The sequence below is a fragment of the Rhincodon typus genome, chromosome 8, assembly GCF_021869965.1.
Source record: "Rhincodon typus isolate 14 chromosome 8, sRhiTyp1.1, whole genome shotgun sequence".
Classification (NCBI taxonomy): domain Eukaryota; kingdom Metazoa; phylum Chordata; class Chondrichthyes; order Orectolobiformes; family Rhincodontidae; genus Rhincodon; species Rhincodon typus.
The window spans coordinates 79,808,240-79,833,733 of NC_063339.1; the positions used below are offsets into that span (position 1 = coordinate 79,808,240).

Consider the following 25,494-nt stretch of genomic DNA (forward strand, 5'->3'; position numbering starts at 1 on the left):
GCTTGGCCTGCTGTGTTCATCCAGCTCTACGCCTTGTTATCTGCCTTTGGAAAGTAACTGGTTAACAAATGAGAGCCAGCATGGATTTACTAAAGGCAAATAATGTCTAATGAATTTGATTAAACTCTTTGAGGGGCAATAGAGAGGGCTGATCAAGGTATATGTTGTTCATATAGACTTTTGGAAGGCATTCGACAAAGTAGAACGAAGGAGAAAATGTTAATATAATTTAAATTGGGCTCAGTGACAGGAAGCAGGAGATTAATGTGTGATAGGTGTTTTTCAGACTGGGAAGTGATTTGTGGTGGTGTTCCTCAGGAATCAGTTTTGGATCCATTGCTTATTTCAGTTAATTTATAAATGACCTAGACATCGGTGTAGAGAGCAGTTTTATAAGGTTTTATAAATGATATGAAATTTTGTAAAGTAGTTGTTCATTACATGGATTATTGTAGTCTTTGAGTGACAGGATGGTGAATTGGGCAGAAGTGTGACAGATGAGTTAAATGCAGGGAATTGTGATGGTAGTGCATTTTCAAAAGACATTATGGCAAGACAATAAATGTCACAATTTTGAGAAGGTTAGATGAGCACAGACACAATCCTTTAAGATGGAATAAGCAAATTGATAAAATGTTTGAAAATACATTTGGACCACTTTGGTTTATAAACGGAAGAATAGAATATAAAAATTCAGGCACCACCCTGCAGCAATGGTATGAAGAAAGTGTACGGGGAAGGTTCATGAGAGGTAACCTGCGACTAGAGACTTACGAGGAGAGGTTAAAAACATTAGTACCCTTTTCCTTGTTTAAGCCCTGATCTAATAGAGACTTTTAATGCAAGGAAAAGTTTTATTTGAGAAAACTTGGAAAAAGAATGTTCCCTATAGAATCACAGAATTGTCATGAGGGTAGAAGGAGGCCATTCAACCCATCATATTTGCACTGGGCAAATGGGTCAACAACATGAGATCATAGATTCACAATGTCAGGATTAGGACTACACTACCTGGAAGCTCATTCCAGAAATAGTTTTAACAGCATGTTGGACGGTAATTGGAAATGAGGAACTCACAGTGTTGCAGAAAGTAAAACAAGAATTGTCGGATTAACTATAACTTCTCTTTCGAAGAGCCAAAACAGACATGGGCTGAAAGGCCTCCTCTGTGCTGTAAGACACTATGATCTTTCAAATTCAAATTGTTGGGAAGGTAAAGGAATAAAAGAATGATCCCAAGTCAATTGGAATGAGAATTGGTAGCACCAGGAGTAACAATAGAATTCAGAATTGGAGAAGGGGGGTGGTTGCAGTGGGGAGTACGATTTGAGTTTCACATATCAGGGAGCTAGGAATTCTTTGCCTTTTTCCTTGCCTCTTATTTGCTGTTTGTGCAGTCCTAGGAAAAGGCAATAAGAATAAGTATAACCAGGGCAGAGATAAAGGGAATATACTTCCAGTCATATGAAGATGAAAGGAACTTGCATTCATATAGATTTGTGAAGTGCTTTCTTGCTATGTGTTGTCTTTAACATAATTTGTGGAGTTTCCCATTGTTCTTACACTCTACCATTATGTCTAGGAAGGGTAGTCGGTTATTGTTCTCTTCTTCTTTTGTGAATTTTATTCCGGTGGGGATGTTGTTTGTGCGTCAGTGGGTTTTTTCTAGTCTTGTGCATTTGATAATCACAAAGGTGTCATCTACGTAGTGGACCCAGTGTTTGGATTGTATAGTAGGGGTGCGCTGTCTGTTCTAATCTTTGCATTACCGTTTCTTCAATCAGTCCTGCTACTGGGGATCCTACTGGTGTTCCGTTGATTTGTTTGAATATATGGTCGTTGAAGGTGAAGTGAGTTGTGAGGCACAGATCCAGCAGTTTCAGGTGCTGTCCTTATTGATGCTGTTGGTGTCGTGGGGTGCCTGCCTACCTGATTCATCCAGCAGTGTGGCAATTGTTTCTTTGGCTAGGTTGATGTTTATGGATGTAAATAGTGCTGTTATCTCGTTCTCTTCTATTCTGGTATCTTTGATTATGTTGAGGAATTTTTAGGAGGAGTGGATGGAGTAGGTAGTGTTGTCAACTAAGTATTTCAGTTTCCATTGTAGTTCTTTGGCTAGTCTATATGTTAGTGTACCTGGTAGTGAGACAGTGGGTCTGAGGGAACCCCTGGCTTGTATGCCTTAGGGAGTCCGTAGAAGCGGGGTGATTTGGATCCCTCTGGCTTCCCTTTTTGGTAGTCTATCTTGCTGATATCTCCTGAGTATGTAATTTCTTCAGGATTGTTGTAATCCGGTTCTCTAACTGGTGGTGGGTCTATCACCATATGTTGGTAGGTGTCGGTATCTGCTAGTAGTATGTTAGCTTTCTCGATATATTGGGCTCTATTAAGGATTACTGTCATGTGTCCTTTGTCCGCTGGTAAGATTACAATGTTTCTGTCTTTCTTGAGTCTTTCCAGGGCTTTCTTCTGTGTTAAATGTGTTCCAGTTACCTTTTCTGCTCAGTGTTGGGACTATCGTCTGTCTGATGGACTGTTGTATTTCCTGCGTGAGTCCGTTGCTCTTTAGCATCAATTCCAGTGCAGTCAGGAAGTCAGTTTTTTTTTGGTCTCTCTGTATTTAGAATTCAGTCCACATACTGGGACGGTCTTCTCAGTGTCTATTAGTGGTGGGTCTGTTTTATGTGTTTATGTTTCTTATAGGGAATTTTTTTTATTACTTTGAAAGACTCAATTGCAAACTTACAGAAAGTGTGCCAAATAAACAGCACAAAGTTTCTGGAATTTACTGGAAATGGGCAAGCTTCCAGATCTCAACAGAAATTAAACTTCCTGCCTTCAAGAGTCACATTCCCTTTGAATAATTTCATATCACATCTGCTGCAAGCTGTACTTTTGTGTTTAGGGTTTTTTTCCTTATCGAAGTATTGAATGTTAGCTATTCCACAGCTGAAGTAGCAAGTGTTTCATTGCAATCTCAGTCCAACGTATTTCCATGCTTACAGCTGATTTGGGGCCTGGGGGATAAATTTTAAAATTTTTTTTAGTTGGACCTTAGCTATAAAGAAAGGCTGTATAAGTTTGCATTGTTTTTGTTTTGGAGCAGAGAAGACTGAGTGGACCACATTGAGATGTATAAGATTATAAGAGACGTGGACAGGGTGAGTTAGATAGCAGCTTTTTCCCTTTAATCAAAGGATCAATAACAAAAGGGCATAATTTTAAGGTGAAAGGGAGGATGTTTAGAGGGGACTTGAGGGAAAACCTTTTTCACCCAGAGGGTGGTAGGGGCCTGGAATGAATTGTCTGGGACTGTGGTTGAGGTGGGAAACCTCACAACCTTTGAAAAGTGCTTGGATGAACACTTGAAATGGCTTAACACTCAAGGCTATGGGCCGAGTGTTGGATAGGGGGACTTGTGCAGATTTAGTGTAACTTTGATGGTACAGACTCGCTCGGCCAAAGGGCCTCTTCTGTACACTGGTTCTATGAATCTGTTGATCCGTTTTGCTTGTTTTCTGGGTTGGTGGCTATGATTTAGATGATTATTGCTCAATCTGCATTTTCGCAGCTATCTTCGGTTGAATATTAAGAACATTGGAACAGAAAGAAAATAGGAATAAGAGTAAACAATTTGACCCCTCCAGCCTGCTATACAGAATCTCGACATCTGGAATCATTGATACCATTGATTTTTTGCTATACCCTTAAGCAGTGATGCTTTTATTTAGAAAGCATATGTGTTTGCATTGTGCCCTTCACACTTTCAGGCTGTATCAAAACTCTTTACAGCCAATTAAGCATTATTGAAATGTGGTCACTGTTGTAATGTATGAAACACAGCAACCAGTCTGCTGGGAGCTTGCTGTGCACAATGTGATAATGACCAAACAATGTACTTTTATTGAGTTTAGTTGAGGAATAAATGTTGGCCCAGACACTAGAAGAACTTCCCTGATCTTCGAAATGTGCCATAGATCTTTTAAATCTCCTGAGAGGCCAATCAGGGCCTTGACTAATGTCTCATCCAAAAGGTGGTGCAGTATACCTCCAAAAGGGCATCAGTCCCTCAGTATGGTACTGGAGTGTTAGCTTAAGTGTCTTGAGTGAGTCTTGAACCAACTGCAACTCTGAGATGAGAGTGCTAACATTGAGCTAAAACATTTCTCTGCGGCATCCAAGTTCCTCATTACACTACCAAAATTCCTTGTCATTCCCCCAAGTCATTCTTCCTTTTCCTGTTATATGAGACTGTTTTGCAACTTTGTCTAGTTGAAAATAGGTGGTAGAGATTAGTATTAGGAAAGGAAAAGAATTTTTGCGGGCTGGAAAAGGAAGACCTATACAATGCAGAAATAATGAATGTTCTGTAATCTGTGGAGGCAGAAATGGAGCTAATGTTTTGAGTCCATGTGATGCTCCTTCAGAACAAAAGGCAAAGGGAGTGGCTGGGTGAAGTAAGAGGGAGGAATAGCACCTCCTTTTCCACTCCACAGCCTTTTGGGTTCAACCATGAGTTACCAATTTCAGACCATGAACACTGTCCACCCTTTTTTTGTGATTCAGTACCCCCCAGTGTCTGTATCTGGTTATCATGTTGTTGCTTCCAGTCACAGCTGACCTATGTTCTGCTATTAACGCTTACACTGAATCTATCCTTCACCACTCCCTTAATCCTTTTGATCTGTGACACCTTTTATTTCTAAGCTAACTTGCCCTCTCTTACCTGTTCTACATGTTTCTTTCCCCACCTTTTTCAACAGCATAAGACCCATTACTTTTACAGCTGTCTTCATTTCTGAAGAAGTCAGATTCCACTCGAAATATTGATTGTTTCTCTCTCCGGTGATAATTCCAGACCTGCTGAATTTCACCTGCACTTTCTGTTTTTATTTCAGATCTCTAACATTCACTGCATTTTGCTTTTGTTTGTATTTGTCCCATACCTGTAAATGCAGAGAGATGATGGCCTCGTATTATTGTTAGACTATTAATATAGAAACTCAACTAATGCTCTGGGAACCAGGTTCAAATCCCACCACGGCATATGGTGGAATTTGAATTCAATAAAAAATGCCTAGAATTAAGAATTCATGACAACATTACAGCAATAGTACTGAAGAATTGTGCCTGAGAACCTGCCACTCCCCTAGCCAAGCTCTACCTGACAATGTGGAAAATTGTCTTGATATGTCTTGTACACAAAGCAGGACAAATCCAGTCCAGCCAATTACCGTCCCATCAGTCTACTCTCAATCATCAGTAAAATGATGAGGTGTCATCAACCATGCTATCAAACAGCACCTGCTCAGCAATAACCTGCTCAGTGATGCCTAGTTTGTGCTCCACCAGGGCCACTCAGCTCCTGACCTCATTGAAGTCTTGGTTCAAACATGGACAAAAGAGCTGAATTCCAGAGGTGAGGTGAGAATGACAGACCTTGACATCAAGATCACATTTGTGTGGCATCAAGAATCCCTAACAAAATAGAAATAAATAAATAGCAATGGCAAAATCTCCTTTAGTTGGAGTCAGAACTGACACATAGGAAGATGCTTGTGGTTGTTGGAGGTCAATCATCTCACCTCCAGCACATCACTGCATGAGTTCCTCAGGGTAGTGTCCTAGACCCAAATATCTTCAGCTGCTGCAACAATAACTTTCCGTCCATCATTAGGTCAGAAGTGGGCATGATCGCTGATGATTGTGCAATTTTCAGCACCGTTCACATCACCTCAGATACTGAAGCAGTCCGAGTTCAAATGCAACAAGATCTGGACAATATCCAAGGCTTGGGCTAACAAGTAGCAAGTAACATTTGTGCCACACAATTGACAGGCAATGACCATCTCAAATAAGAGACAATCTAACCATTGCCATTTGATATTCAATGGTGCTGCCATCACTGAATTCCCCACTATTAATATCCTTGGCATTACCATTGAGCAGAAGTATAACTGGACTTGCCACATAAATAAAGTGGTTACAAGAACAAGTCAGATGCTAGGAATACCGCAGCAAGTAACTCACCTCCTGACTCCCTAAAGCCTGTCCATCATCTACGAGGCACAAGTCAGGAGTGTGATGGAATACTCCCCACTTGCCTGGATGGGTGTAGCTCCAACAACACTCAAGAAGCTCGACACCATCCAGAACAAAGCAAGCCACTTGACTGGCACTACATCCACAAGCATCCACACATCAACACTCAATACACACTACTGCTACTGTCTACAAGATGCTCTGCAGAAATTCTCCAAATATCCTCAAACTTCACCTTACAAACCCACAACCACTTCCAACTAGAAGGACAAGGGCAACAGATACATGGGAACTACACCACCTGCAAGTTCCCCTCCAAGCCACTCACCATCCTGACTTGGAAATATATCACCGTTCCTTCATTGTCACTGGGTCAAAATCCTGGAATTCTATTCCTAAGGGGCTGTGGGTCTACTCCAGCACATGGACTGCAGTGGTTCAAGAAGGCAACTTGCCACCAACTTCTGAAGGGCAACAAGGGACAGGCAATAAATGCTGACTGGTCAACAATGACCACATCCCACAAAAAAATCACATTTGGAATGCAAAAGTCTATTTATCTTCATTTTAAAATTAATAATTGATCTAATGTAGATTTTTGTGTGTGGAGGACAGTTGAAACCTTGCACTCTGTGTGAAAAGCTATCTCCTAATTTCAGTAACAACCCTTCCCCTATAGACCCTTCAGCCAGTGGAAACTTTCTCCTAATCTCCCCTATCTGATCTGCTTCATATCTTGAAAAAGTTGACCACGTCCTTATCCTTCTAAATTTCAAGTTATACAACCAAGTTTATGTAATCTGTCCTCCTAGTTTAACCTTTGGAGTCTAGGTACTATTTGAGTAAACTGCATTCCCTCCAAGGCCAATGTTTTCTTCCCAAGGTGTGGTGCCCAGAACTGCTTTCAGTATGTTATATAAAGGATTTGTCAAAGCTGAGGCATGATTACTATCCCTTTTCATTCCACTAGATATGAAAGTCAGCATTTAATTGTCCTTTTTGATTACTTTCTGGACCTCTTTTTGAATTTTGACAAACTGTGTACCTCGGCCCCTCAGATGCCTTATGACTACTTCTGTTTCTTCCTAAATGATGTGGAGGTGCTGGTGTTGGACTGGGGTGGACAAAGTCAGAAGTCACATGACACCTGGTTATAGTCCAACAGGTTTATTTGAAACACAAACTTTCTGAGCAGTGCTCCGAAAGCTTGTGATTTCAAGTAAACCTGTTGGACTATAACCTGGTATTATTTAATTTCTGACTTCCTAAACTGAGCACGGTTTGGTTTATAGATTCTGAGCTAGATTCTCTGAGCTGGGACTCTTCCCTTCCTAAAGTTTTCTGCACACTCCAGCAGAATCTCTATGATCAGATATCTTCCAGATGTGATACTTGTAGCACAAAGAATCCTGCAGAGTCCTAGAGTCTTTTGATGAGATTTGTTCCATTGCCCATTTTTAACATTAGAATTCCACTATTCCAGGCAGATGTAATATAAGGAAAGCTCACCGCAATACTCTGGATGCTGTCTCAGTTTGGTTACTTTCGTGCTGAGACTTTGCATGTAATCTGATGAACAAATCATTAACCTCAGCACAAACGTAACCTGCACTGTGCAATCTGTGCTGATTGTCTGGTTTATTTTGAGTGTGAGATCAGAGCTGTGCATAGTAAGTAAACGTAGAGTTTCATCAGTAAGGGAATCAAAGGTATTGGGGAAAAGTCAGGAAAGTGGCATTGGGGATTATTACTGAATGGCGGATTAGACTTGATGCGCTGAGTGGCCTATTTCTGCTCCCATGTCTTATGGTCTTATGGAAAACACCTCAGCTTCTCCATTAATAAAAACAAAGTGCTGGAGAAACTCAGCAGGCCTGGCACCATCTGTGGAGGGAGCAACAGAGTCAGCACTTTAAGTCCAATGTGACTTCTTCAGAGCAAAGATCTCCAGAATCTGCAGTTTTTTGCTTTAGGCCCAATTCCTCTGATCTCTCCACATAACCGTAGCCCTCGTCCTTATTGAGATTCTAGTCTCCTCTACAGCTTCTCTGAGGCCTGACATTCTTCCAAAGAGTGGTGTTCAGAATTATATAAAGATTCAACATTTTTGTCTATGAAATTTTTATTCCTGCCAACTTGTCATTGCTGCATATTGTTCATGCATAGCCCCAGCTTTCTGTTCATGAAATCCCTTTAAAATTGTACCTTTTTGGTTATATTGTTTCTTGTCATTGTTCCTGCCAAATGTAATCATTTTTCCACTTCTCTGCATTAAATTTCATCTGCCATGTTTATATCCATTTCTCTCCAATCAGACTGCCTCCCCGAAGTCTGTTACTATCCTCATTGGTTTGTATTTCTTCATGCAACGTGGATATTTCTGGCTGGGCCTGCACTCATTAACCATCCCTAAACGCCCTTGAGATGGTGGTAGTGAGCTGATTTTTAGAATTGCTACAGAGCTGCAGTGTGAATTGTTGCACTTTGGAAAGTCAAACCAAAGTAGGACTTATACAGTAAATGTAAGGTCCTGACAAGTGTTGTGGAACAGAGGGACCTAGGAGTACAAGTACATAGATCGCTGAAAGCAGCGTCACAGGTAGACAGGGTGGTGAAGAGGGCATTTGGGATGCTAGCCTTCATCAGTCGAGGCATTGAGTATAGGAGTTGGGATGTTATGTTACTTTTGTACAAGTCCTTGGTTAGGCCTTGAAGTATTGTGTACAGTTTTGGTCACCCTTTTATAGGAAAGACATAATTAAACTGGAAAGTGTGTAATAAAGATTTACGAGGATGTTACCAGGACTAGTAGGCCTGAGTTGTAGGGAGAAGTTGGCCAGGATAGGGCTTTATTCTTTGGAATGTAGGAGATGGAGGGGGTGACCTTATTGATGTATATAAAATCATGAGGAGCATAGGTAGGATCAATGCATTTAGTCTTTTTTCTACAGAGATGGGGAATTGAAAACAAGAGGGCATAGGTTTAAGGTGAGAGGGGGAAGATTTAAGAAGGACCTGAGGGGCAACTTCTTCATGCAGACAGTGGTGTGTATATGGAATGGGCTGCCATAAATGGTTGAGGCAGGTACAATAGCAACATTTAAAAAGCATTTGGTTAGGTACATGGATGGAAAGGGATATGGAGCAATGGTGGGCAATTGGAACTAGCCGAGTGGGCACCATGATCAGCATGGTCCAGATGGGGCTGAAGGGCCTGTTTCCATGCTGTATTACTCTATGACCTTGGGGTATAGTGACACCCACAATGCCATTGAGGAGGGAGTTCCAGGATTTTGACCTAGTGATATTGAAGGAATTGGCAATATATTTTCAATTCAGGGTAGTGAGTGGCTTCGAGGGCAACTTGCAGTTGGTGGTGTTCCCGTGTACCTGCTGCCCTTGTCCTTCTAGGTGGAAGTGGTCATGGGGATTTTAAAGGTACATCAAAGAAACCTTGGTCAGTTACATTAAGTTGCATTGTAGATATCATATGCTGCTGCCACCGACAGAATCTTGAGGGTTGGGCATTTGATGCCAATCAAGCAGACTGCTTTGTCTTGGATTGTATCAAGCTTCTTGAATGTTGTTAGCTTTACTCATCCAGTCAAGTGGGGAATATTCCATCACACTGCTGACTTCTACCTCATTGATGATGGACAAACTCTGGGGAGTCAGGAGATGAGTTACTTGCAACAGGATTCCCAACCTCTGACCTGCTGTTTCAACAGAGTATTTATATGGTGAGTCCAGTTTCGGGTTCAATTCAAGGGAAACCCTCAGGATGCTGAAAGTGAGGAATTCAGTGATGATGATGCCATTGAATATTAAGGTCAGATCCTTTGATTATGTCATGTTTGGAGATGGTCATTACCTTGTAGCATTTGTGTGAGCCACATGTTACTTGTCACTTATAAGTCTAGTTTAGTTTGGGCTGCTCCTCGTCAGACACTTCCAGGTGATATTTTACATCTTCTGGGAAAGGAAATGAGGCTTCAAATTAACAGTATTACAGTTAACTGGTATTGTCCAGTTACTGCTGCATATGGACAGGACTGCTTTACTCAGAAGAGTAGTAACTGGTATTCAGCTTATGCAAACATTAGAAAATCACCAATATCTAATGGGAAAGTCATTGATGAAGCATCTAAAAGATGGTTGGGCCTAAGACACTGCCCTGAAAAACCACTGCTGCAATGTTATGGGGCTAAGATTATTGATTTCCAACAACCACTACATTTAAGGGCAGTTAGGTTAGGGAATGTATGTTGTCCTAGCCTGTGATACTCACATCCCATTCACAAATAAAACACTTTCCATTCCAACCAGCAGAGTATTTTCCCCCATATTCTCATTGTGTCCGGTTTCAGTCAGCCTCCTTGATAGTATGAATCATCAGTTGCTGCCTTGCTGTCAAAAGCAGTCACTCGCACCTTATCTCTGCAGTACAGTTCATTTGCCCATGTTTGGATTAATGAAGTCAGGAGCTGTGTAGCACTGGCAGAACCCAAATTGAGCGTCAGTGAGCAGATGATTACTGAACATGCGCTGCTTGATGCACTGTATCATCGGAAGAGTGATGATGGACTGATGGGCAGTAATTGATAATGCATACAAGACAAACCTGGGTAATTTTTCATATTGTTGGGTAGATGCCTGGGTTGTAGTTGCATTGAAACAGGCTGACTAAGACTACAAGTTCTATTAATATGAAGCCCTATTCCCTTTCTCAGAAGATGTAAAATATCACCTGGAAATGTCTGAAGAGGAGCAGCCCAAATTAAACTAGTCCCACCTACCTGCGCTTAACCAATATCCCTTCAAACATGTACTTATCTAAATGTCTTTTAAATGTAACTGTACCCACATCTACCATTATCTCTGGAAGGTCACTCTACACATGAACCACTCTATATAAAAAAGTTGCTCCCATGTCTTTTTTAAATCTTTCCCCCTTCAACTTAAAATGTAACCCCTAATCTTTAAATCTCCCAACCTAGAGAAAAGACACCTACCATTCCCCTGATCTACACCCCTCATGATTTTATAAACCTCTATAAAAGGTCACCCCTCAACCTCTTATGCTCCAGTGAAAAATAGTCACAGCCTATCCTTATAAACTCAAGCCCTCCATTCCCAGCAACATCCTGCTAAATCTTTTCTGAACCCTCCCCAGCTTAATAATATCCTTCCTATAACAGGGTGACCAGAACTGGACACAGTACTCTAGAAGAGGCCTCACCAACATCCTGTACAATCTCAATGTGACATCCCAATTCCTAAACTCAAAGATCTGAGCAATGAAGGTAAGCATGCGAAATGCCTTCTTAACCACTCTGTCTGCTTGTGACACAAATGTCAAAGAATTTGGTACCTGAACCCCGAGGTCTCTTTGTTCTACAACATTACCCACAGCCATATTATTACTTGTATAAATCCTGCCCGTGTTTGTTTTACCAAAATGCATTTATCCTAATTAAGTATTTATCCTTCAATCAATATCAGATTATTTGCTCATTATCATATTGCGGTTTGTTAATCTTTACATGTACATATTGGCTGTAAAGCACCCAGTGACATTGAGTTCATCATAGACTTTGAATGTTCTTTACTTTTATCGACAGAAAACAAATTATTTTAAAAATTGAACTGCAGTTACATTTAATAATTGTATATTTACAATCTCTTTCTTTTGTAAAACAAAGCTTCAAATTGTTGATACAAAATAAAGTACAAATATTACATTGCAGAAAGACTGTATTCAGTAGGTGATGAGGGTGTCCCAACCTGCTATTATAAGCTGGTTTAAATAAGCTTTAAAAAGGCAGGGGTGGAGAAAAGAAACCAAAATGTACAAAACCATTCACAAAAAAATTATATAGGCCAGCCTTACTAAAAGTCTTTATAAATCTTTATAAAGTTTATACAGAAATCAAATAAGCCATAGGAAGAATAAATAATGTCAATTTTTGGTATATTTACAAAGCCCGCAGTAAAACAGGCTGCTAAATTCAATGCCAACAGCCATAGCTGTAGCTCCAGATGATATAGATACTCTTTGTGCTGTATATACAATGGCAATACAAGCGAAAGCAGCTTTCAAGGCTGAATAAGTTGCAGGGTTAAGAGGACCACATATTTCCCATCTTAAGGGTTGCATACCCAGAAATCTCTAAATGACCCAATCCAATTCTTTTTTAAATATCAAATAAGGAAGGTTGTGCACTTGTGGCAATGTGTCAGTATTTCTTAAAATACGTGGGAATGTCAACCTTCAAAATAGTTCTGAAGTCTCCAGAAAATAAGGATTAATCTCCTCGAAGCTGCTGCCATCAACTCTGGGAGAAAAATCTTCCAAAAAATGAAGGAAACATCTGCACTTTTTACTTCATCTGCCCCTATTTATAGTTAGTTAATCGGTTATAAAAATTACAGGGAGAGGGAATATTTGACACGTGCCTCCAGGAACACATCCAACCAGAGCTGGCAATGGTACCGGAGCATAGCTGCTATAATTTATTATAATCCATTTCAAATAAATGCCAAATCGAGGAAATGTAATTTAAAAATATGAAAACTGGTAACAAAGGAAATTACAAATCCCTATGGTATTTGGTAACTTGCCAGTCATGATTTTTGAAAGGGTCTGTGCCTGCCTGAAAGATTCGCAACTTGCAGCAACTGTGAAGGGCAGAATGGCTTCCTTCTATGACAGTGGCACAGTGCAGGTGAGGACCAGGCTACGTGATTGATGATACCAGTGGAACCAGTCTTGAGGCACGAATCTTCAGGAGTTCCAGGTCTAAGCAAATGACACCCATAGAAAATGAGTCCCAGCTACTAGCCCTGTAAATTTTACAAACTTGCTTGCAGAGAAAGAACATAACAGATTTCAAGGCCCCAGCATTTCACCTCATACAGCAATTGGTATCTCGCACAATGATGCATTCCTAGGGCAACAATCTCAGATGAGAGGACAACACATCCTGACTGTCCTGGGTCCGGGCACTGTGGAAGCTGAATGATTCGAGTCCAAAGAATAAAACACATCCATGGTCGGTAGATCATCAGTGTGTTTCATAAACACTGACGTGCATTAAAACAATGGCATAGATCATCAGGGACAGGTTACTGAGGATCAAGGCAGCTCTGACTCCAGCGTTCAAATCAGATCTTCAGTAAGATTTCACATGAAGTACCAAACTCGAACAACCTAACTGTGTAAATTAGGTTGTATTAAACTGACAATGTGTAATGGTTGTCCATCTCTATTACTGTAGTCCAAAGTCATGCAATGTAATTTTTTTATAGTGTGATGCAAAAATACAAATGCAGTGATTCCTTTAAGTTGAATAAATGTTCCAAGCCTATTTCTGCTGAGCAACAATAAGATTCATCAATTCCATACTTAACAAATGTGCAACACTGCTTCCGAGTAATCTTTCAATCTGTGCAGAAAATCTGTTGTGCAACCGTAAATAAAAAGGGGAAGGACGGGTGAAGGGAAATGTTCAACAAGCAGACACAATTGAGAAAAAGTGCATAAGATTTTCCAACAAGTAACCTTTGTTTGCCAACACTGCTGTTACTTCAGCGAACCACCTGCTCTGCAATTGGCCTGAAACAGCCTTAAAAAACATACTATCCCCACTTCTCTGTTTGTGAGGCCAGGGATGGGGAAGAAATGATCACAAAGAGATACAGGCGAAGCTTCCCAGAGAAGGTATGGCCAACAGGCGAGTCCTGTTGAGATTGCAGACTGTTGAGGGGGGCCTGATCTCTTCTCCATCTTTACTCATCCTGGTAGCTATCGGAATAATCATCGTACTTCTCTTGCTCCTCTCTCTGCTCGTCTGCCGTAACACGACTCCTCAGCTCCGCCTCCCTTTGCTTCTTCTCCTGGACACTGTGGCTCTTCATGTGTGCACTCCGACTCTTCACTTTGAAGAAAACCCTAGAATGGAAAGATCAGATCAGAGTTAGACCCAGAACACAGCTGCTAACCAAGTTGGCATCATTCCCTTTTGGAGTCAGCCAGAAATACCCCAGACTTTTTCCTAAAGGGAATTCTGGAATTCTCCACCTCAAAAAGCTGCGTGGATCACTTGGAATTCTCAGGACAGATCTGTGGATTGTGTTAGGTGGAGCCAAGAAAATTACATGCAGTTGAGATACAGATCAACTATGATCAAACTCAATTACAGAGCAGGCTCAAGGGTCTGAAAGGACTCTTCCTATTTCAGTGATCTATTATGGGCTTTTGTTGATTGCTACCTCACCCCTGAGAAGACAGAAATGCTAAGAGGACTGAGGTGAGCCTTGATAGGTCTTTTAGTGATAGAGTCATACAGCACAGAAACAGACCCTTCCGTCCAACTCACTCATGCTGACCAAGTCCCATTTGCCTGCATTTGGCTCATGTCCCTTGCAATGCAACTTGTAATTGGTCAGTGCACCAACTTATGTTTGTGGAGTGACCCCTTGGCTGAAGCACCAGGCAGCAACCTGTCTTGGCACATTTTACCCCTTCCTCATGGGGAATGAAGATAGCATAGTTCATAACACCTAACACCTTCAACACATAAATCCCCAACTTACTTCCCACACTTCTTGCAAGGGAAAATGCTTTCTTGATTCTGCTTGGCATGTTTGGCTGAGGCGCCCGACTGTGCCTGCTCGCTCCTGGATGGCATGCGGGGTGGTGCCGTGGACACTGCAGGCTGTCGTGGTCTGTAGCTACATCGGTACGTAGGGTCAGGATTCTTCCGCAAGTGAACACCTTGAGACTGCTTCAATATGTAAAATAAAGGGGGCGAGAGAGAAATAGTGCAAAGTTGATCAGAATGGTGAAACTCTCCAGAAAACAAATGTCAAGAAAAGGACTTCTGTCCATATAACCATATTCACAACCTCAGCAAGTATTACAGCCAACAAAGCACTAACTTTGAAGAGCTGCCACGTGCAGGAAATGCAGCGGTCAGTTTACACACGGCAAGTTTCCACAAACAGCAATGAGAAAAATGACTAGATTATCTGTTTCAGTAATACTGATTGATGGACAAATGTTATCTGGCACACGAGTAGGGCGAGTCCACAGCCCTACTTTCATACTCTGGATGAAAGATCACAGTCCTTGAAGGGGTTATTCTTTAACATGGCTGCCTGGTGCAAAGTGGGGTGCGCAGGTCAGAGGATCTTCTTGTGAAGCTGCCTAAAAAGGTAGCTTGTAGGTCCTGGATGAGTGGAGCCCATGGGCCATCACTCTGGCTGCTCTTAACCTGGGTGTTCATAATAGATGGCCTTGGAGAAGGGAACAGTGGGCATCTCAAGATGCAAACCATCTCAAGAGAAACCAGGACCGTTATGATTCAGATGTGAAGATACCTTTTGCTTTTTGTTGTTACTCATTTTTAATTCAATTAACCAGATGTTTTTCTCCCATTAGAATGGCGCTCTAAAAGAGATGGGCCACTGCACTAATCAAAGGATATACTGACGGAGTGCTGCATTTTCAGAGGTGCTGTCTTTCAAATTGGATGTACGACCAAATCCCCATTCCACCCTCTCAGCCAAGTGTGAAAGATTCTGGACAGTATTTTGAAGAGCAGGGGAATTTTCCTGGTGTCCTGGCCAATATTTTTCCTGCAATCTTAATTTCACAAAAGCAACTTATCTCGTCATTTATCTAATTGCTGTTTGCATGCATAAGTTGCCTGCCACGCTTCCCACAACACAACTAGTATACTTCAAAATACTTCTTTAACCGAGTTGTGAAGGATACCAGTGAAATGCAAGTCTTTTATCACACTGTGACAGTTTCCCTTGTTTCCCCCATGTGCTTGGTTAGTGTTGAATAAAAACCTGCAAAATCCCCAGAAATATAGGCTGAATCCTTCCTTGTATTACCTCAGCAACTAACTGAGATAGGAGGGCTGCAGAAATAAAGGTTCCTTTGATAATTGCTGAAAAGAGACATATGTGAAAGCTATTCATCTTGCACTCAGCGGGACAATTTACAAGAAATGCCAATGTGAAAGGGAACAACATTTTCGTACTGTATGAGAACAGTGCGCTCATTAATTTGGCAAGTGGTAGAGATGACCAGGCAGACTGACAGGTTACTTTATGAAAGTCTGCTTATATCACAATTAATAAACGCCCTTGAGTCTAACACTTCACTGACACATAAATCGAGTTAACTTACAGCTACTGGGGTCTGATCAGTCTTCACAACCTTAGTTTGGGTCAGGATCAGCTTTTTGTGATCTGGGCCAGCCTCCTCCTCATCCTCTTCTTCCCCGTCCTCCTCCTCCTCCTCTTCCTCATCCTCTTCATCATCCTCCTCCTCTTCCTTAACTTCTGTTGTGTAAGGTGCTCGGGCTCTACGAGGGAGAGAATCCTGTAAAAAAAATTTGAGATGTTAAAGAGGGAGCTGGGCTGCAGAAGTACTGGGCAATAGATGTGGAAGGGTCAGAATGTGTGAAGTCACATCAGCAAATCAAATTACTACAACCTCTTTAATAATTTCCACTTGTCACTGTCTCTGCTTCTGCTGCTGTAACCCTTGTCAATTGCCTTCGATTATCTCCAGACTCAGTCATGTCAATGCTTTTCTGGTTTGCCTGTCCTCCGTTACTGTACATGGCACGGTGGCTCAGTGGTTAGCCCTGCTGCCTCACAGCGCCAGGGTCCCAGGTTCAGTTCGACCCTTGCGCGACTGTCCGTGTGGAGTCTGCACATTCTCCCCGTGACTGCGTCAGTTTCTAGCGGGTGCACCAGTTTCCTCCCACAGTACAAAGATCTGCAAATTGGGTGGTTTGGCCATGGTAAATTGCCCATAGTGTCCAGGGATGTACAGACTAGATGGATTAGCCATGGGAAATGCAAGGTTATAGGGAGAGGGTGGGTGCTGGATATGAGTGGGATGCTATTTGGAGGGTCATTTGGGCCGTATGGTCTGCTTCCACACTGTACTGACTCTGTGATTTTCAAATCCGATGTTCCAACTCATACCAAATCTATTTACCCAACGATCCTTGTACCTGATCGACCAATGTGTGGTTTTACAGCTCTCATTGTCATGTTCAAATTCCTCCATATCACCGTAGGTACAATGTCCTCCAGCTGAGATCTCTGCACTCCTCCAATTTTGGTATTCCCCCTCCATGGGCTCAATTATCCCCTCAGTAGGGGCCTTCTCTTCAGATTTCTAGACTCCAGGCTCTGGAATTCCCTCCACCTCACTCTCCCTAGTTGAGACTCCTTAAAACATACAAGTTTTTACAACTTGTTCTTATACTATCTGCTTTATCAGTTTTGGTTTGATTAAATCCTGTTTGCAAACTGCATTTCCTACACCACTATATTTTAATTGTACATAATTGACCACAAAGCACTTTGGAGTGTCCCACAGTCACGGAAAGTGCTATATAAATGCAAGGCTTTCACAGCAAATGCAGTAGCCATAATTTAGGTTTCTTTTAGCCCAAACACTAAGCCGATATTAAAAAGACTGAAATCTTTAATTTTTGTATGGCTTTAATACAGCTACATTTTACCACTAGCTCATAAGAGGAGGCCGAATCCTTTCATTTGTTTATATGTAGCCCCTACCACATTCAGCAAGACATGGACTATATTGAACCTCAGACTCATTTAGTGGCATCGCAACTGCCAGATAATGACAATCTCCAACAAGGGAAAGCCTAGCTGTTTCCATCAGATTTTCAATAGCATTGCCGTCACAAAGCCACATCATTAACATGCTAAGGAATCTATAGACGAGACACTGGACTTGACTGGCCACATAGATAAGGTATCTACAAGAGCAAGTCAGAGGTCGGAAAGTCCAGGATGAGTAATTCAATGGCTGGCTCCCAAATCCTGTTCCACCCATGACAACGCAGAAGTCGGGAGTGTGATAGAAGGTCCTTTACCTGCCTGGATGGGTGCTGCTCCAACAATACTCAAGAATCTCAATACCATCCAAGACAAGGCAATCTGCTTAACCAGTACCCAATCCACCATCTTTAACATTAAACATTCTACTGCTGACGTACAGCCCCCACTGCCCCCACATAAACTACATGTCCCCCCCACTTATTCATCCTGCTAAACTATAACATTTCACACTTACTAATGTTGAAATTCATTTCCCATTCTATAAGGTGTTGGTAAGACCAGACCTAAAGATGATAGTTTCAGTGTGGCCTATACAAGAAATAATTGCATTCTAGAACGCCATCCACAACCTCAAGACGTTTTGTGCAATATACAAAGAGAGCAGGCCTTACCTTTCTGTCAATTTCAACTGGCTCCTCCTCACTCTTATTATCAGAAGCATCGCCAAATATCAGCGTTCCATTCCTACCAATTTTGACCTGTTTCTTGTATGTATAATAAAATTCAACACACTGGGCTACCGTCTTTGTCTTCACCTGTAACATACAAGGAAGTATTTCACAATCACGCTGCACAGATAAGGACGCCATTGTATGTTTACTAACCAATTAGACTCACTTCCTTGCTCTTGACCCACATTCTTATAAACTTCTCTTGCTCAATGTTTAAGCATTATTTGACAAATACTTTCAAATCTGCTTTCATTCACTTTCAGACAGCATATTCTAGAATGCAACTCACTTTATTTCATGCAGCTTCTGGTTCTTTAACCTGTTCTGATAAATCTTGAGTCTTTGTGAGCAAAATGACAGATTTTGTTTAAACCTTTCATTATACACTCGTCAGGACATTCACAAGAGATACAAAAGTAAAGTGGAACAATACTTTATACTAAATGAGAAGAGAGTCCTGATTGGTTAGCACATGGATTCCGATTGGTAGAAGCATTGCCATGGAGAACACACTAGTTAATGATGACTGACAGTTAACTACCAAGCTTTGTTTAAAATATTAAACCATGCAGGTTGACTAATTGGTCGAGGCAATGACCTGAGGAATGAACCAGAAAATATTTCTTGCCTGTTTTCTTAGTTTCAGGTCAATACAATCTACGAATATTCTGTTTGTCTGCAATGAGCAGGGTATTGCATGTGCAGTCCACTAGGTGTAAGTGCACCACATTGCAACTTGCACTCACTTCTTATACAGTACAAAATGCTGTTCTCCTTTAGATTATATTCTTGCAAATAGTCCCGATAACTGCAAGACAGAATGCTTTGACAAACTATGCCTTTGTTCAAACAGTATACACATTCAGTGTATACAGTAATTCAGTGTCCTCTGGTTACTGATGCTTTTCTGCCTCTGGAAACAGTTTCTCCTTATTTAACGCTATCAAAATATTCATGATTCTGGAAAACTCTTACAAATATCCTTTAACCTTCACACGAAGCTTCTCTAGTCTCTCCATATGTGAGAGGTTCCTGGTACAATTCCCTCTCATAAATCACCCCCTAACCTTCTCTGCACACTCTACCAACAATTTCTCCACACACCCCTGCTAACTGGTATTCATCATGTTGGATCTTACCAGCTTCTGAACAAGGAAGAAATCCTTCTTGTGTGCTGCCAGCCCTTTGTTGAACATCTTCTTCTCCATAGATGTCCACTTATCAGACCCTGTTAATCATAATAAGATGTCATTGTGCATCTTTGAAAAGCTCTGGTTGCTCTCTGGGGCACTGTTTAAACTGCACTGTTGACTCTCTCGCCTCAGAGACCATTCCCCCACACGGTCAACAAGTGCTGTTCTCCCTTCAGAGTCACTGTAACAACCCTCCCCCCATTTCCAGCAGGTACTAGTGCTCAGGGGGATGAATCAGGGCCAGTTTTTTTCATTTTGCCACCTCCTTTTCCCCAGCTGAAGCCAACTATAGTGACTAGGTAACCCAGAACAGACCTGAAATCACATCCAGGTCTTAGCGCAAGAGATTTCACCCCTCCTTATCTTCTGTAACCTCCTCCAGCCCAGCAAATCCCATCCAGATTACTGCCTTCCTCAGATTCTGGCATCCCCGATTTTAGTCACACTACCATGCTCAAGCTCTGGAATTCCTTCCATTAACATCCTTTCAGATGTTTCTAGCTGTAAAACAGGAAATGCAGTTGCCAATTTGTAGGCAGTAAGCTCTCAAGAAATGGTAACATGGTAACAACCGGATAAACTGCTCGAGTGACAGAGGGATAAATGTCAGCCAGGACACCCCTTACTCTTCTTTAAGACTGTGTGGTCAGATTCACCCGGAGAGAGCAGCAGGGCATCTCCGTCTGATATCTCATCTCAAAGATGACACCTCCAACAACCCAGCACTCTTTCAGTACTCCACTGGCGGTGTCAGTCTGGAAGATGTGCTCAAGTCCACCGCCTTGTGTTGGAGAGAATGCCCGCCCAACGTGCCAGCTAACAGCTCTGTAACTGGATGCCAGATTGTGAGGAGTGCAGCACTGGCACAGTGTGGTTTCAGCGCAGAGACACCACTTCCTATCCCACAGCTACTGCTGACTCTGTACCAAACACACAGGATGGCCAACGTTTCCCCCAGCCATTTGGAAGTTACTGTACCCAACATAAGGCAAGTGCAAAAACAAATGAGTGGAGAGTCAGGAGACGAGGATGAAAGCTATCACTTACCTGCATAATGGTAATTGAGTAGTGCCTTACTCCTACCCCGTGGAGTCTTTTTAATAAGCAGCATATTCAAGGCTGCCTGATGGGAAGAAGCAAAACAACATGAGCCACATGAATAGATGAATATACACTATATACCACACATACAAACATACATTCGGAGCATTGAGAGTTGTGCAGAGGACAGAGTTAGACTTCAAGAGGATTTAGACTGATTGGTAGAAAGGGTAAACATGTGGCAGATCTAACATAGTGCAGAGAAGAGTGAAATGAGACATATAGGGAGGGAGAATGTGGAAGGCCAATATCAAATAACAGGCACTAAAGCAGGTGCTGGAGCAGAGAGATCTGGGGGTGTACAGATGCACAAAATCATCGAAGATGGCAGGATAGGTTGAGAAAGCAGTTAAAAGCCAAAAGAACTGTGGACGCTGTAAATCAGAAACAAAAACAGAAGTTGCTGGCAAAGCTCAGCAGGTCTGGCAGCATCTGTGAAGAGAAATCAGAGTTAACGATTCGGGTCCAGTGACCCTTCCTCAGAACTGATGGTAGCTAGGAACAGGTCAATTTATATGCAAAAGATAGGGTGGGAGCAGGGGGTAAGGAGTAAATGATAGGTTGGGATAGAGCCCAAAGAGGGAGAAGAACAGTTGAACAAAGGAGTAGATACTGATCCGGCTTGTAGGGAAAATAGCTGTTAATGGAGACTGTTAATGGTGGTGTGCAATGGCAGACTATTTGTTAACAAGGCCTAGAGTGTGGGGTAGGGGGCTAGAACTTGGGAGAATTATTGAACTCGATATTAGTCCAGAGGGCTGCAGGGTTCCCAAGCAGAAAATGAGGTGTCGTTCTTCCAGGTTGCACTAAGTTTTGCTAGAACACTGCAGCAGGCTTGAGACAGAGATGTTAGCCAGGGAATAGGGTGGCGTGTTAAGGTGGCAGGCAACTGGAAGCTCAGGGCCATTTTGTAGGCAGCACACAGATGTTCTGCAAAGCAGTCACCCAGTCTATGCTTCATTTCCCCAACGTAGAGGAGACCACATTGTGAGCAGCAAATGCAGTAGACTAGTTTGAGTGAAGTGCAGGTAAAGTGCTGCTTCACCTGGAAGGCATCTTTGGGCCCTTGGATACTGGGGAGGGAGGAGGTAAATGGGCAAGTTTTACACCTATGGCAGTTGCAAGGGAAGGTGCCGTGGGCTTATGGGGGAGGTTGTTGGGGGTAAAGCAAGAGTGGACCAGGGTGACCCAGAGGGAATGGATCCTGCAGTAGGTGGACAAGGGATGGGAGGGGAACGTGTGTCTGGTGGTAGCATTTTGCTGGAGGTAGTGGAAATGGCAGCTGATGTTCTTCTGGATGTGGATGCTGCTGGGATGGTAGGTAAGGACAAGGGAATCCACTCCGCCTCCCTCTATTTATTTCTGGGCTCCCCTACCTCTCCCCAGTCCTGACGACAGGTTTCAGCCCGAAATGTTGACTTTCCCGCTCCTCGGATTCTGTCTGACCTGCTGTGCTTTTTCAGCCTCACATGTACTGACATTGGATTGGAGGAGCTGGATAGGGTGGGTTATGGAAAAATGTCTTCCACTGTTAAAGTCGAGAGCCAATCAAAGGTAAATGGCGAAGGGAAGAAAAGTTACAGAAGGAGTGACACGCAGCATTGCCAAAGTGCTTGAGGTTTAATAATGGCTTTCAAAAGAAAATTAAATAATTATCTGAATAAAAAACATCTTGAAGGGCACTGGAGAAGGGTCAAGGAGAGGAACTGAGCACATTTGCAGAGAGCTAGCATGGATGTGACTTAGAATCATAGAATTTCTACAGTGCAGAGAGACAATTTGGCCCATTGAGTCTGCACTGACCCTCTGAAGAGCATCCCACCCGGATGCACATCCCCCTCACCCTATCCCTGTAGCCCTGCATTTAGCGTGGCCAATTCACCTACCCTGCACATCTTCTGACAGTGGGAGGAAACTGCAGCACCTGTTGGAAACCCACGCAGACACGGGGAGAACGTGCAAACTCCACACATACACACAGTCACCCGAGGGTGGAATCGAATCCGGGTCCCTTGGGCTGTAAAGCAGCAGTGCTAACCACTGAGCCACTTGTGCTTCCCTCTGAACCGCCTGCATTGGGCCAAACGGTCCCATTCTTTGATGTAACAGTTCTGACATTCTATATTTTCTAAACATGCATATATTTTATAAATGTAAACACACATGCTTTCATGTAAAGTTCATGTATGCAACACATATCTGAACTGGAGGATAAGCTACATGCAGTCATATGTGTGTGTTAGTGCTTGACTGTGTGTGAGAGAGATAGGGAAAGAGAGAAGTCATATAGATAAATTGAGAGAGATTTAGGATTACTCACCAATATGTTGCCCTTCGACTCGTGCAGACAGTGTAAGGTGAGCTCCTGGTTTGTACCTCCTCCTGGTAAAATGCTGGAACAGGCTAGAGTCATCAGGTCATCCACTACAGGGAAAACCAAACAAGAGTAAGCATTAAGTTGGAGAACATTGGATTTTAAAATGTTGCCAAACTGTGTGCCCAGTGTAAGTCAGCGAGTGCAGGGGTGATGAAGAAATGGGACTTACTGAGAGTTAGGATACAGATGACCTCTATAGCCTGATATCATTGCTCACTGTGTTATTATTACCCAGCCTCATTTCCCTTTTAGCCAGTCACCCACTGCTGGCAAGCATCATCCCCAGAATACAAATTTAACTGGCTGTTTAATGGAATCAGTATTGGAGGGTTCACAGCACAAGGAGCAGAGAAATTTTTGTGAAGTAGAATATTGAATCACAGAACAAGTATAGGTACTGTCTGTCAGTGAGGTGAAGGCAGGACAGGATTCATACAAACTGAGCATTAGGCAGAAATTGAAGTCTGTTTACTCTGTAAACAGATTTCATTTGAAACAGCTCACTAATCAAATTCAGGAAATAGAGACTTTTCAAAAAAAATGTTCTATGAACTATGGCAAATGGAGCTCATAATTGAAACTACATAAATGTCTCCCAGTAGTAATGGGGTTATTTCTTCAGCAAAACAGGTGGAGGGCAGTTGCATCATGTAGATTGGGGCTGTCAAAATAGGGGTTGGGACCTCAAGTGGGGTCATGAGCAACGTTCTCTTTAAGCAGTGACGCTGAGCACATGTGCAGTTGCTCCAATTGGCGTCCGCACGCAAATCACAGCAATGCCCTCCAGTTCCAGAAATTCCAGAAATTGTTGCAGCCCACAGGCCTGAGGGAATACTGGTCATGCACTCCAAAACAGCAATGGCCAATTCTCTCCCCTTACTCCAATAGGTCTTCTCTCTCTCTCTCTCCTACCCACCCACCAGCAACAACCTCCCCACCCCCACTCCCACCCACCGCTCATAGAGGGGTCACAAGCCTGGAGATGAACTCATGGAATGTCAGAATCCCTACAGTGTGGGAGCAGGGCATTCGGCCCATTGAGTTCACACTGACCCTCCGAACAGCATCCCACCCTATCCCTGTAACCCTGCACTTCCCATTGCTAATCTATCTAGCCTACACATCCCTGAACACGAAAACCAATCCATCTAACTTGTATATCTGGAAACCGGAGAGAATATGCAAACTCCACACAGTTACCAAAGGCAGGAATCAAACTCTGGTTCCTGATGCTATGAAGTAGCAGTGCTAACCACTGAACCACCGTGCCGCCCCACGAGTCATGGTAGGAAAATGTTTGGGAAGTACTGATATAAGTGACGGGTGTCAAAAAAATTCCAGTTATTTATGTTAGAGCAGGCAATGGGTGTCAGGGTGACTGTCAGAGCAATTAGCCAATCTTCTCCATTCTGGCCATCATGATGTTCAACCATTTGTATTGAATGTCTAGTTTCTTTCACGAAATATTTTCTCACCGCTCTGCTGGTTAAACCGATTGGTTTTGTGACCCTCCCATGGTTTGAAGACCAGATCAGCATGGCTGGCATCTGCTGCTGCCAGAGACCTATCGCATAGCCCAGGTATTTCAGCTTGGAACTGTGGACCGATGTTAATCCGCCTGAGGGTGGGTGGGGGAGAAAGAAAGTGATGGTAAAATCTCTAAAAACAGCAGCACCTCATCTCTTCCACCAACATCATCTTGTACTCTGGCCAAACGTTGGAAGATATCAAGTCCTGATAATTAGCGCCCCAAAGCAATTTTTCTTTTTAGCATGTGATGTTTCACTGCTGAGCTGGTATGAAAATAAATTGAATCCCATCGATACTTTGAGAAGAAAGCCTGCTACTTTTCACAGTAAAAAGAGTTGGCCATTTTGCCTTCTGTGCTTGTTCTGCCATTCCATTACATCAGAGTCACACAGCACAAAAACAGACCCTTCAGCCCAACTCGTCCATGCTTATCAGGTTTCTTAAACTGAACTAGTCCAAATTTACTTGCATTACACCATTATCCCTCTAAACCTTTCCTATTCAAGTACCCATCCAGATGTCTTTTCAACGTTGTAATTGTATCCACCTCTACCATGTTCTCTGGCAGCTCATTCGATACATGCATCACGCTCTGTGTGAAAAAGCTGACCCTGGGTCTGTTGTAAATCTTCCCCCTCTCACCTTAAACCTATGATCGCTAATTCTGGACTCCCCAATGATGGGGAAAAGACTCTGGCTATTCACCTTATCTACTCCGTTGTGATTTTATAAACCTCTCAGCCTCCTACACTTCAGGGAAAGAAGTCCCAACCCATCCAGTTTCTCTTTATAATTCAAAACCTCCAGTCTCAGTAGCATCCTTGTAACTCATTTTTGCACCCTTTCCAGTTTAATGATATCCTCCCTATAGCAGGGCAACCAGAATTACACTCCACATGTG

The 25,494-nt window shown here is 42.5% G+C and overlaps 1 protein-coding gene across 3 annotated transcripts in view; it reads right to left on the reverse strand.

Moving 5' to 3' along the window:
* Nucleotides 1-11,632: 11,632 nt before the first annotated feature.
* mideasb (mitotic deacetylase associated SANT domain protein b) overlaps nt 11,633-25,494 on the reverse strand; it is a 69,862-nt gene continuing 56,000 nt past the window's right edge. For 2 of the 3 annotated variants that reach the window (XM_020509713.2, XM_048599628.1), the window contains exons 6-13: nt 24,539-24,681; nt 23,007-23,110; nt 20,633-20,708; nt 19,532-19,620; nt 18,333-18,476; nt 16,244-16,438; nt 14,638-14,828; nt 11,633-13,993 (exon numbers count right to left, since the gene is read on the reverse strand). In XM_020509713.2, coding sequence (XP_020365302.2) covers nt 13,831-13,993; nt 14,638-14,828; nt 16,244-16,438; nt 18,333-18,476; nt 19,532-19,620; nt 20,633-20,708; nt 23,007-23,110; nt 24,539-24,681 — 1,105 coding nt within the window. In that variant the 3' untranslated portion in view covers nt 11,633-13,830. The remainder of the gene's footprint in view (nt 13,994-14,637; nt 14,829-16,243; nt 16,439-18,332; nt 18,477-19,531; nt 19,621-20,632; nt 20,709-23,006; nt 23,111-24,538; nt 24,682-25,494) is intronic. The other variant, XM_020509714.2, reaches the window with a different exon arrangement.